At 52.6% G+C, this 13,278-nt stretch overlaps 1 protein-coding gene across 1 annotated transcript in view; it reads right to left on the minus strand.

Annotated features, from left to right (window-relative positions):
* The window catches only part of CDH23 (cadherin related 23), a 434,929-nt gene that overhangs the window by 69,117 nt on the left and 352,534 nt on the right, over positions 1-13,278 (minus strand). The window contains exons 33-36 of the mRNA XM_081567063.1: positions 11,567-11,716; positions 10,382-10,510; positions 9,095-9,223; positions 7,768-7,995 (exon numbers count right to left, since the gene is read on the minus strand). Coding sequence (XP_081423189.1) covers positions 7,768-7,995; positions 9,095-9,223; positions 10,382-10,510; positions 11,567-11,716 — 636 coding nt within the window. The remainder of the gene's footprint in view (positions 1-7,767; positions 7,996-9,094; positions 9,224-10,381; positions 10,511-11,566; positions 11,717-13,278) is intronic.

The following is a 13,278-nucleotide window of genomic DNA, read 5'->3' on the forward strand; positions in this document are numbered from 1 at the left end:
TGTGAAGGGTGTCATTTCAACTGGGCATTCGTCTGCCAGCAGCCTATGCTGGCTTTGCTGAGCCGGGCCTGGGTGCTGAGAGCCTGGGCTTCTGGCCAGGATAAGGCCCAGCAGGCAGGGAGATGCCCCCCTGGCCTGGTTGGGGATGGAAGAGGAACAGCTCTAGGCTCTCCAGCAGCAACGAGCCCCGGGCCTGCACCTGGAGCCAGGGAGCTCCCTTCTCAGGTCCAAGGCTGTAGGCCAACATGGGCCCTGAGCTGTACAGGGGGCTTGGAGGAGAACGTGAGTGTGGGCCTTGGGCCTCAAGACTGCACTGACACCTCCAGTGGCCAGAACACTGAACCTTGGCTCCTGCTTTGTCCCTGGGGGTCTACTCCTTTGTTTTCTTTGCTGCCGTGGACACTTAGTGCCAGCTGCCACAAAAAGAGGGTGCTGTCTTCACGTCTGTGGGGTCCCAGGGGGCAGGGATGGGCAGGGTGATACCTGTTCAAGGCAGGGCCAGGCTACCCTTGGGGTTGAAGGACAAGCCCACAGACTAGACTCCTCATCCCCGAGCTCAGAAAGAATGTTCCTGCCTGTCGGGGAGGCTGGCCTGGCCCAAACCTCAGCTCTGACCTCAAAGCAGAGACAACTTCTAAGAATTTGGCTGCCAGACCCCAGGCCTACCTGCCGCTGTGTGTAGGAGGGAGGAGGCCCCGGAGTAGAAAGATACCACACTTCCTCCCCAGCTTCCTCCTGCATGGCTTCGAGCTCATCTCTGGACACTTACTAGTGAACGTATAGCTTCGTGGTTTCCTGTTTTCAGCAAAATTTACTCTGAGCTCCAGTCTCCATCTTTATCCACGACAACACACCCTGTCCCTAGCAACCTAAAGGCACTCCCCCCAACCCCAACCCCTATGCTCTGGGGAAAGTCAGGGTACCCGGGTTGTCCCTCTGTGCTTGCCTCAGTGGCAGTGCCTCTGGAGATGCCTGTGGGCTGGGGTGTGTGGAACAGAGTAGGGGATCGAGAACATGGTGCCTGCCTTTAGGGAGCTGGGAGGAGCCCTGGGAGGGAAATTTGTGTTTTTAGGCACTAAGTCATTGTTAAGAAATGTATCAGGAATTATGGGGCCTGTAACCTATCTCTTGATGTTCACATTTAATAAAGATCTCCTGTCTTTGTTTCCTGCAAGTGAGAGGCTAAGGGAATGAGTCTGACACTCTGAAAACACACTGCAGAGACCACTGGAGATGCTGCTGTTGGATCAGGTGGGCCCTGCCTGGGGGTCTGTGGTGTTAGTCTGGGGTGGGTATGCAGGAACCCCTGGAGGCCCTTCTCAGAAGACCAGCCCTGGGGATACTCTGGCTCCTGCCTGGCCAGAGCTCCCTCCTACACGTAGCAACCTGGGACAGAAAAGCTAACGCATCACCTTCTTCAGAGAGTGCTCTGTGGTGCAGGAATCAGGGGCTGCAGAGGCCTTGTCACCTTCCACCCTGGCTGGGGCACTGGTGCCCTGCGTCCTAGAAGAGGCCTGGAAGAGGTGTCAGCTAGAGCTGATAGGGCTGGCCTAACTGTGCTGGGGGCTGGGCTAAGATTTGCTCAGGGAACTCAAAGGGAATAACAATGGCGGAAAGAGGAACTAGGGGTGGCAGCCAGGATGCTAGGTGCAAAGTGCACTTGAGAAGCTGACAATCACAGCTCAGATGAACTTCTGTCCCAGCCCATCAAAAGCTCTGACCATCTAGTCCTCCACTGGGATTGTACCCACTGCACAGTTGCCTCTCCTGCATGGCCCCTGTGTCTCCCTGTTTTGGAGGTTAGGGAACTGTTCTGGAGTTCTAGGGCAGGGGTCCAATAAAGGCCTGCCCTTTGGACCCTGCTGTAGAGCTGATGACCGAAACATAGCCACTGGGTGATGGACTGAAGCAGGATGCCAGAGTTCCGTTCTCTGGACCACTCAGAGTCGGCAGGGCAACTTCTGACTTTTGGCTGGCTCTAGTTTCCAGCAGCTTCGTCTGGGCCTCGTGGAATCTCCTCAACAGCAATGGTGCCCTGAGCTTTTGCAGGCCAAGGGACATGGGTTTTACTTCATTTTGCAATTCTGATCTCTTGGTATTGCTTCCTGGGATTCTGAAGTATCAATATAGTTCAATGGGAAAGTGCTGACATCTGCTAGCAATGCCTGCCTTGTGCACAGGATAGGAAAGGGTAGTATGTGTTCTGTATCTTTGCTCTTCTGTGATAATACTCTGGGCTTACCAAAACACTTTCTCAGGTGTTATGACTTCTTTGGTTCCTACTCACTCCCTCCCCCCGCAGAAAACCCTGGAAGGTTTTATTGTTCCACTTAATGCCTAGGGAAACTGAGGCTCCAAAAGGTTTGTGTCTTGTCACAACTGAATGTGGAACTGGGACTGAAGCCCGTGTCTCCTGCTTCTCAGCCCTGTGCTCCTTTCTCTGCACTGAAGCAAGTCGCCTTACAGGCCAGGACTTGGACTTGCTTACTGTGCATACCGGGCCCAGGGGATGAGCCTGTGCCCACAAGCCCATGGCTCTACTCCTTCCACATCAGTCTTTTCTCTCTCCTTCCTGCTTGGCAGCCCTGAAGCCACAGGACTCCCGGGGGGCATGGCAGTCTGTGCGCCCACTTGCTCGTGGGAGGAGAATGGGGAAGGGAGGAACTTGTCTATCCACAGAGCCTCAGGGTCTCCAGGAGGAACTGAGCCAGTTGCATGTGTAGCATTTGAGCAGTTGCAGAACATTCTCGAGAAGCAGGGCTACGGGAAGGGCCTGAGTTGAATCAGGCTGGGCCAGAGAAGGCCGGCTTACTTGGTGTGCAGCGTGGGGAAGGGGCTGGGTTGGCGTTTTCCCGAGCTTGAGCAAGCGGAAGCAGGCTTCATAAACAGCAGCAGGGTTCAAGTTTAATAAACAGAGGCGCCCTTGGCCCTAAAAATATGAGGTGAGCTGACAAGAGCAGCATTCCCCACTCACAGACTTTTATGAGGCCTTTGCTGGCAGCTCTCATACCAGGAATGGTGGGAGACGTCTTGTCTTTCTGCCTAGACAGGTGTCTTCTGCAGGTCCCCACCAGCCCAAGAAGCCAGGGCTGGTTATCTGGGACTGTCTGATCTCTGGCTGTGATTCGTACAGCAGGATGGTCCCCTCAGGAACCTCCCTCTCCCCATCCCCCTGCCAAGATGCCTTTGTGGCTGGGGCTCAGCTTCTGACCTCCCAGTTGCCTTCCGTCCTTCCTCTCAGGGCCCGGCCCTTCCTCTTGCAGAGGCCTCCTGACGGCCACTCAGACCCCTCCCCCAAGCCCGGCCTCCCTGCCTGTGGCCTGGAGCGAGGCCTGGGCTGAGGCTGTACAACGACTTCCCTTGCTGGGTGGTACACCACTGTGTGAACCGCCTGGGCTGGCCCGGATGCCCCTTGCAGTACAGCTGTCCTGAACCCTGGGTGATATGGGGCTGAGAGCAGGGTGGAGATGGCCTCGGCTGTTTGTAGGAAAGCTCTGCTCTTAGGAAACTGGGAGGGAGGAGAGCCCAGGGAGAAAAGAAGATACGGGAGGGCTTGGATATAGGATTTCTCTTGGTTCTAGGGAGACTTTGTAGCCAAACCCCACCTCCCTGCTTAGGAAGTCTTTTCCTTTAAGACATGGAGGCAAATGCCTTGTCCAGCGCCTTCTATGGCTCCTGTCTCTGACCTCCTAGCACTCTGTCACATCTGAGGGTTGTCAGCTCTCTGTTACGTGTCTATTTCCCCCCACTAACTGTAGGCTCTGTGAGGGCAGAGCTGTGTCCAACCCATCTCTGACTTCCTGACCTCTAGTACAGGCCTGGCACATATTTAGTGTTGAATGAATAAATGAAATAATGAATTAATAACTCTTACTTGCCCTTGTCCAACAGGAAGGTTGGTCCTGTGCTACTACTGAGGGCTGGCTTGAACCAGGCAGATAATTGTAGGTGGGAACAAGAGGACTGCATGTGGGTCTGATGGGTGTCTTCAGACAGATGTATGTACCCTGTTAAACCATGGTGGCCTTTCCTGCAACTTTGAGATGCCTGGTCTGAGGCTTCTTGGGGCTCTGGTTGGTCTAGGAGGGGCTGGAATGATCCTACTTCTTTAAACACTCCTCCAGAAAAATCTGCCCAATAGCAGAGAAGGTCCCTTCTCTGGTCACCTTTGGCTTGGGGGCATTCATGACCCTGGCAGGTTCACAGTCCAGACGTGATAGTCTGGTCAGTGGCAGCAAATCTTCAAGGGTCCAGCACTCCTTGGAGACAAATGTCAATTCTGGGGAGCTGGGGGCAGTGGCTGTAGGGTTCTAACTTAGCTGGGGCAGGAAAGGTGTGAAGGGGATGCCTGAGAAAGCACTGGCACCAGCCCTTGGGGCCTGCCACAGACAGACATCATGGGGAGGACATGTAGAGAGAGAGCCCTGCTCTGGGCTCTGAATGCTGCCCTGGGTCTAGACCACCTAGATAATCCGCCCTCCATTATCACTTGCTCTTAGGCCTTTGTTCAGGTTGATGCCCAGATCCAGAATATGCTTTCCCCCTTTGTTGTGCTAACTGTGACTGACTGACAAGACAGCCCAGGTGTCACCTGCCCCCAGGAAGCCTTCCCCAAGGCCTTCAGTGCCCCATCTACATCTTGGCCTCATTGTCTCCCTTACTCGGCTGCACTTTATTGTGGCAGGACCCACACTGGCTTCATCTCTGTATCTCTGGGGCCTGGCACATAGTGAGTATTCAGGGAATGCCGGTTGAATAACTGAGCAAACATGGTCCAGTGCTAAGTTCTCAACAATGCTCCTGTGGTCCCTGCGGTCCAGTGCTAAGTTCTCAACAATGCTCCTGTGGTCCCTGCAGTTCTTTACTGTGATGTTGCCAAAAAAATATCAAAGTGATCTTTTCCCAACATGAAGAAGCAGAAAAAAACTTGAAGGGATGGATTCACTTTGACTCGAAAGTTTTCTTCTAGAAATGTTTCCCCAGCTGGTACTCAATGTTGTTTGTTTATTATGATATTACAGCCCAGGAGCCATATACACACATATACATACACCCCATCCCTGATCCTGGTCATCCTGAAGGTGTTTCCTGGGGGCAGAGTTGGTGATGACCAGGATGAGGAAGGTAGACAAAAGGAGACTGCATTTCTCACCACCCAAATTCCCACACTCCTACCAGGGAGCTGGAACAGGTCGAGACCTGCTTCAAGGAGGACCAGAATGCTCTCCTTGTGTGTGTGAGGAGGCGGTGCTTGTGGCTCTCCACTGGGCTCAGGTAGATCGCTACAGTGGGTATGGTCAACAGATGAAACTTCTGACCATGGGGACCAGCCCCAAGTTCTGTGGGGACTGTTTGGGGAGTAGCCCACTTATTTTGGGTGGTTAAATGTGGCTAGGGTGATTTCACATTTCCCTAATTCTCATTTCTTCCTGGGACCAAAAGGAAACTAGATGTTGCCTCCCCAACTCAGGGTCTTAGAATATTATGGGTCCCACCAACTGCCTCCTTGGGAAACTCTAGGCCTGCGGGCTGTGGGGAAGCATGGGGAGTGGGCAGGAGAGTGGTATGTTCACCGGCCTAGGTCAGGATGAGGAAGAGCAGCATGGCAAATGCTGAGCTGCCCATCTCTTTCGCACTAACAGAGCCCTGCTTTTATTTGAGGCAGTCTTATATGTGGCCCCTAAGTAATAAGCCAATCCCGACAATCCTGTCCCTCATTTTTTCCAACCTCCTTACAGCTAGGGTGCCCCTGGGAACCTCTTCTGGCCAGTGAGTCACAGGAGAATTCTGGAGAATAGTTTCAGAAAATTTTGTGCTTTCCTGATAAAAAGGTAGAAATTGCTTGCATGGCTCTTTGTTTTTTTGTCATTTTCTGCCTTGAATGCTGACATGATGGCTGGAGCTATAGTAACCATGTTGCAACCATAAGGGAAAGGATAAGAAACGTTAGCTCTGACATCATTGAGCACAAAATCAAAGTTTGTAATTCTCTGTGGAATTGCTATTATGTGATAAAAATGTATTCTCATTTATTTGTGAATCCATATTTGAGTTTCTGTTACTTGTAATCAAACACATCTTTAAGTGCTATTGGAGAGATGACCAAGAAGACGATTCACTCTGAAGCTAGGTGCAGGTACAGAGGGGTTGCCACATAAAAAAACTGAGTCCCTCCATGTCGCCACAATAAATGATACCCTACCTGTCTTCCCCTCAGTTAGTTATATGTGTTCTGTAAGTATGTTTCTGTTTGGCTTACTGGGTGTGATTGGTTGAAGTGATTACTATCATCCTGGGGTCTTCAGTATGTGGTTTCCTGGGATTGGCCCAATTCCACCATCCTCCCCAGAGACACTTCACATTAAAAAGCCCAGCCCAGACCTGCTCTGACCCCACAGTCCACAGTGCTACTGCCAAAAGAGAGGGGTCTAACAGAGTCACCTTTAGGGGGCAGAAGGATGGAGCTGAGGTCTCATTTACAATCAGGGTGCCTAGGATAAACAGATTATACAAATGTCTCAATCCTTACACCTCCCTGTATCCACGCTCTGTGTAATATGCCTTTGCAGTTCATTCCTTCAAGAGATCAAGTTTATTTCCCCATATCTTGAACCTGGGCTGGTCTTCTGACTTGCTGTGGCAAACAGAAACGTGGCAGAAGCAACCGTGTTCAGTTCCAAGCCTGGGCCTTATGAGGCCTTGCATGCTTCTGCTCTTTTCCCTGGACCTTTTCTGGCTTCACATGAACCAGCATGGACTAGCCTTCTAGGAGGAGAGAGAGAGGTGGCCCAGTTGCCCTGTTATCCCTGCTGATGGGCAACCAACCCCCAAAAGAACAGCTATCCAACTGACACACACAGCTGCCCACACACACACGTGGGAGCCCAGCTGACAGCAGAACCACCTTCCAGCTAAGCCAGGTCTCAACTGCCAGCCTGCAGAATTGGAGCTAAGTCGATGGTTGTTTAACACCTCTTTGGTTTGGTTTTGAATGCAGGAATATTGTGGTGATAAGATAGCTGATACACTCCTTTTCCTCATGGTTTACCAAGTGCTTCTGCAAACAAGAGCTAACTCAATTCCCCACACACCACCTATGAAGGAGATATTATCTCTCTCTTTTATAGATGACAAAACCAATATTCAGAGAGGTCCTGACTTGCTCACGATCATGCAGCCAGCTCACAGTAGAAATCACACCCCAGCCCATCACCCCACACGGTGTCACCATCCAGCCCCACCAGCCCCACCTCCTTCTCCAACTCTGCAGACTTTGCACACTGCCTTGGGCAGCGACCCCACCTGTTCACGCATCAGGCTGGACCACAGACATGAGCCCCCTGACCCTTAAATGTTGCCACAGCATGTTACACCAACACGAGGCAGGGGAAGAGGCCAGAGGGCACCTTTCCCCATTTGGCACAGAGGCCCACAGATATGCAGCACACTTGGCCGGCAGAGTGTAGGCTGGCCAGACCCCGAGGTACAGGTTCACTCTATGGTCCCCTAGCACTGCCCTGGATGAGCAAACACGGCTAAATCAAGGCTCAGAGTGGCTGCAGAGGCAAGTGAACAGGCACCCTAGCTTGGCACACACAGGCCCTCCATAAAATACTCACAGGTTGAGGGATTCAAGGCATGATAAAGGAGTTGTTGCGAACTCACTGGCGCATGGCATTCCACTCCTACTGATCTCATCCCATGGCACAGAAAGCAGAGCTGCCCCTCCCCCACCCTCCTCTCCCAGCGGCCACCCCGATCACTCACAGATAGGGTAGGGGTGCCCTCATCCTCCACAGTGACCACCAGGTGGTAGAAGCTCTGACGCTCGCGGTCGGGTGGGGCGGGACGAGTGGCGATCTCACCACTGATGCGGTCCATGCGAAAGGTCATGTCCTCATTGCCCCCGGTGATGTAGTAGGACAGGACGCTGTTGATCCCGATGTCACGGTCGGTGGCTCTCACCTGGACCACAGCAGTGCCCCCACCCACGTTCTGGGGGGAAAGCAAGAAAGCGGTCATTCCAGGTTCAAGGCCTTTGGGGCAAAGTCTAGCTCCTGCTCGGGAGCCCAAGACTTGGACCTCTAGAAAGCTCTGCTCTGATGACCCTGGGACAGCAATGAGGCAGATAAAGATGATGGTGGCGAACATCCTGTGGGTAACTACTACATGCCTTGTCCTTTGTGAACGCATCAAATCCTCTTACAATGCTATAGATTAGGTCACCCTATTTACAGATGCAAAAACTGAGGTTCAGGGAAGGAATGTGTGCAAATCATACAGCCAGTCAATGGGAGAGCCAGGATCTGAATTGAGGGAGGTCTTCATGAACGTCCAATCTGACATGATACCCACTAGTGCCTGGGCAAAAATTTTCCTGGAGTGGCTTAATCTTATGACTGAATAATAAATGAACTGTTTATACAGATATCAAAAACAAACTTATGGTTACCAAAGGGGAAACTGGGGGTGGGCATAAATCAGGAGTTTAGGATGAACATACACACCCTGCTATATATAAGACAGATAATCAGCAGGGCCCTACTGTATCGCACCATGAGTCTGGGTAAACTCCGAGAGTTGGTGACGGACAGGGAGGCCTGGCGTACTGCAGTCCATGGGGTCGCAAAGAGTCGGACATGACTGAGCGACTGAACTGAACTGTATAGCACAGGGAAGCCTACTCAATATTCTGTGATAACCTATATGAGAAAAGAATCTGAAAAAGAATGAATATATGTATAACTGAATCACTCTGTTGTATACCTGAAACTATCACAATATTGTAAATCAACTATACTCCAATAAATATTTTTTTAAAAATGAACAGTTTCATTTAAAGGCAGCTCTCCCAAGTAAACCTCAGTTTCCTGTTGGTGGTGAAATGCCACTTTCTTCTTTCCCTTTTTTTTTTTTTTTTTCTCCAGGACCTGGCCCAGGTGTTAGGGATTGAACCATGAATGAGTAAGCCATGTTCCCATCCCCATGATCTGAGAGACTAGTAGGCCAGGCAGATATTTAAACAGGTGCTTCACAGTTGGCTATACTCACTCTTCATTCCGGACAGCTGTATGGGCCCCAGGGCCACCCTCACCTCGTTGATGCTGACGTTGTATCCAAAGGGGCTCTCGATCACTGGAGGGTTGTCATTGACGTCCAGGATGGTCACCTGCAGGATGTGGTCCTTCCTCTGTGGAGGGGTGCCACGGTCAGATGCTACAACCTGCAAGGAGGGGGAAGATGTAAAAGGTGGGGGCTGGATGAGGAACATGGAGTCCAGATGGGCTATCTGCTCAGTGGAGAGGACTGCGAGGTCAGAGAGACTTGCTGGCCCATCCCTGCCCCCTGCCCCTTCGAGTCTCCCCAAGGTTTTCACCTTCTGCCCCATGCTGCAAACAATCGTTGCCCAATTCTTGTCTGTTTGGAGACCCATCTTTGCAATCTGACTCCGATGCGTTTAGTCTTTACCTCCCTATTCTGCCCCTGACTGTAACCTTGGGCCTGCAACCAGACCCAGGGCTCCTGTGTTTAGCTTCTATGCCTCTGTTCCATGCACTCAGATCTGCTCTCTGGCAAATAGAGAAAGAGGTTCAAATAATCTTTTCAGGAATGAGCGGGAATCCTCAGGCTCATAGACTGAGCCTGTCCCTAGGAGCCCTGATATTTTCTGGAGGCCTACAGTGTGCTAGAGCTCAGATCCCTGCAGAAGCACGGCTCTGGGGTCCCCAGAGACCCCTCAGGAAACACAGTGCATAGGTCACTTCAGTCTTGTCTGACTCTTTGTGATTCTATGGACTGTAGCCCGCCAGGCTCCTCTGTCCATGGGGATTTTCCAGGCAAGAATACTGGAGTGGGTTGCCATGCCCTCCTCCAGGGGATCCTCCTGACCCAGGGATTAAACCCATATCTCCTGTGACTCCTGCATTGGTAGGCGAGGTGTTTACCACTAGCACCACTTGGGAAGCCCCAGGAAACACAGTAGCAAGAGCAGTTCAGCAATAACGGAGGCCTTCGTGATTCCTCACCTGCGTTTATGTCTCACCTCAGCAGAGGAAGTCAGGTTTTTCTGCCCATTGCCTAAGAGGGCAAACTGAGGCCCAGAGTAGACCACTTGCCTTGCTCACAGTGTGCTTGTGGGAGAGCCAGTGCTCTATCAGCTGCCAGGCTTTCTCTCCTGGCTCTTACAGCAGGGACGGCCACCCCTGCTGCTTCCTGCTCTGGGTCCAGGGACCCCTTCCAAATTTTTCCAAGATCAGCCTCGCTCATGTTCTTGGCCCTAAGGGGTGCTGCCTGCCCCATGGTACTTGGTGACATGGGAAGCTGACCACCAGGGCGTGCTGATGGGCCAAGCGCTCTCGGGATGGAAGGGATTGCTGCCCACCTTGAGGATGTAGTGGTCCAGCTCTTCTCTGTCCAGGGCTCTGGCCACAAATATTTCGCCAATGGAGTCGTTGGTGGTGACGATCTCAAAGGCCCTGGCGATGTTACCAGAGGCAAGGGAAAAGAATACCTGTCAGGGAAGAGAGAGGGTGAGGGGTGAGGGTGAAGAAGTGGAGAGGACGAGAAGCTGGCCAAGCCGAGGCATGCTCCCCTGTCCACTTGGGCCCTCTGCTCAGCCTGGGCGATTGAGAAGAATGTGTTTTATGCAGAAGTGATTACATCCCTCAAAATGGGGTCCACTGAGGGGGCACAGGGTCTGTGACAGGCTCCAGGGGGTGGGGAACGATGTGAGCATACTGGCCTGGGGCCAGAAAGGCAGGTGTGAGTCCCACTACAGGTGATTTCCCAAGGTGGGGGGCAGGGAAGCACTGAGCCCCCTGCACGGAGAGGCACAGCCCCGGTGTCACACGGGCTCTGTTCGGCTCTCACAACAGCCCTGATAAAGGAGCTGTCCTCTTCAGCTCAGAGAGGAGGCTCAGGAACAAGAAGCTGCTGGCAAGGTCACACAGCTTGCAAGTGTCCAAGAGAAAAAAGATTTGAACTCATAGGCTTCTGACTCCAGAGCCCCCTAGAGGTGTCCAGGCATTTAAAAAATGGTGGAAACCTCCTCAAACACAGCTCAATTTGTAGGACAGATCAAAGTGGTGTGAAGACTGGCGTGCTCGGTCACCCCCTTCCTTGTGCTCTGGGGGTGTCCCAACCTGTAGCGGTGGGGAAGGGGGGCCTGAGAAGCAGGGGGAGGAGGAGCGTGTCCTCTTGGGGCCCTGGGGCTGGGTGGGAAGGGCTGGCCCCTGGGGTGAGATGCTGTGTGGTTTGTGGATGAGGTGACCAAGGGGTCATGGAAAGGTTAAAACCCTCTGTGTTCAGCTCGCTGCAGGGGCTGAGCCGTGGCCAGCCGTGGGTGCTGTGTCCCTAGGACCCAGGCAGGGCTGACAGCTTGCACAGCTCTGTCTCCAGCCCGGCACATGGACTGCGGTGAGGGCAGGGTTGTCCTGCTCAGGGTCCGGCAGAGCCTGGACGACCTGCTCCTGCTCAGGATGGGGATGGCTCCAGCGACCCCTCTAGCTGAAGGGCTGTGGGAGCCCTCATTCACAGCGCGGATCTGGACTATTTCACTGGTGCCCACCTGCCCATTGCTGCCAGCGTCTGGGTCCCGGGCCTTGACAGTGGCCACACGCTGGCCCACGGGGCAGTCCTCAGGCACACTGATCGCTGAATCGGAGGTGAAGTCGAACCGGGGGCTGTTGTCATTCTCGTCCAGCACAGTGACATAGACCTGAGAGTGAACATGGCCAGAGACCTCCACCTCCTTCCCTTCTTGGGCCCCAAAGATGGGGTCCCACCATGGGCCCAGCGAGGACCACACCTCCCACCAGTTCCAGCAGGTCAGCAAGCTTTCAGAGCCTGCCTAGGCCAACCTGACTTTACACAGAGGCCCTGAGTGTGTTTCTTCTGAGAGTCTGGTGCGGGGGTTGGGGGAGGGGGGCGGTGCTGCAGACAAATGCTGGGAGCCTGGAGGGCACTCAGAAGTGGTGGGGCCTGGGAGAACTGGAAGGCATAGTCCTGGCTAAAGGAAATGGAAGCTACTTAGCTCCAAATTTGTGAGGGTGTGTCAGCTTGGCATTGGCACAGCTTCCTGTTTTTCAAAAGGAACTAAAGAATCCAGATTTTTATGTGGAATTAGGTGGTGATTAACAAAAATTAAAAAAAAAATTTTGTGCAGCCCAGCTAAAACACATCTGGTAACCAGGTATTGCCCAAAGGCCTCTTCATTTGCACCTTTAGAAGGAAGGAAACAGAGCTCAGGAGCAGGAGAGGGGACACAGATGGCTTGGTGGTCCCAATGTGGAGAGGGAAGGGAGGGAATTTTCCAGCTACCAGATAAAAACAGGGGACATGTAAGTTGTATGCGAAGAGCACATTGTTTTGTGCCTGCAGCTCAGCTTCTCCTGCAGGATCTGAAGAGCAAGCCTGGAGAGAAGGCCTGGCTGGGGAGGCAGCTTCCAGCCCATGGATGGTCACGGGCCATGCAGCCAGAGTCATAGGTGCCTCTCAGGTTCACTGATGAGGGGACGGAAGTTGGGGTGGGAAGGAACCAGGCTCAGGTTTTAGCAATCCCAAGCCAGACCTCCCCCGACCACCTCACTCTCCTTCCTCAGGCCTGAGGCTCCAGGGCTCCCAGGTCTACTTGCTTCCTGGTGTGCACAGGACTCCACGGGGAACCTGTGAAAGCTCGCCACCATGTAGAGAAGGTTCCATTTCATCCTCCCTCCTTCCTAATCAGGATTTCCCCCTTCTCAGTTCTAACTACACTTCCAAATTTTAGGCAGCTGTCAGTAATGTAGGGAACAAACCCAGGCTTCACAGCAGGGCCAATTCTACCACTTACTAGCTGTGTGATATGGCAAAAGTTATTCAACTTCTCTGATTTTCCATTTCCTCAGATGAGAGTAGGAACAAGAACACCTACAGCATCAGGATGCTAGAAGGAAAAAATGAGCCATCAAAAAGTGATGGTGCAGCAAAAAGTGGTTCCTGTCCTGCTTCTGGTCTGACAAGACTCTGCCTACCCATCAAGAATTTTAGTCATGGAGTTCTGTGAAGTCCCAGAGCCCCAGTCTGCTTACCTGTGAAATGAGCATAATAATGTCTACCATGCTGTTTTCAGGGGGAAAACAAACAAGGTCCCCACAATCTGTGTGTGTTAGTTGCTCAGTTGTGTCTGACTCTTTGCGACCACATGGACTGTAGTCTGCCAGGCTCCTCTGTCCATGGGATTTTCCCAGGCAAGAATACTGGAGTGGGTTGCCATTTCCTCCTCCAGGGGATCTTCCCAAC

This window comes from Giraffa tippelskirchi, chromosome 2 (assembly GCF_054371585.1).
Source record: "Giraffa tippelskirchi isolate mGirTip1 chromosome 2, T2T-mGirTip1v1.2.pri, whole genome shotgun sequence".
NCBI classification, from domain to species: Eukaryota; Metazoa; Chordata; class Mammalia; order Artiodactyla; family Giraffidae; genus Giraffa; species Giraffa tippelskirchi.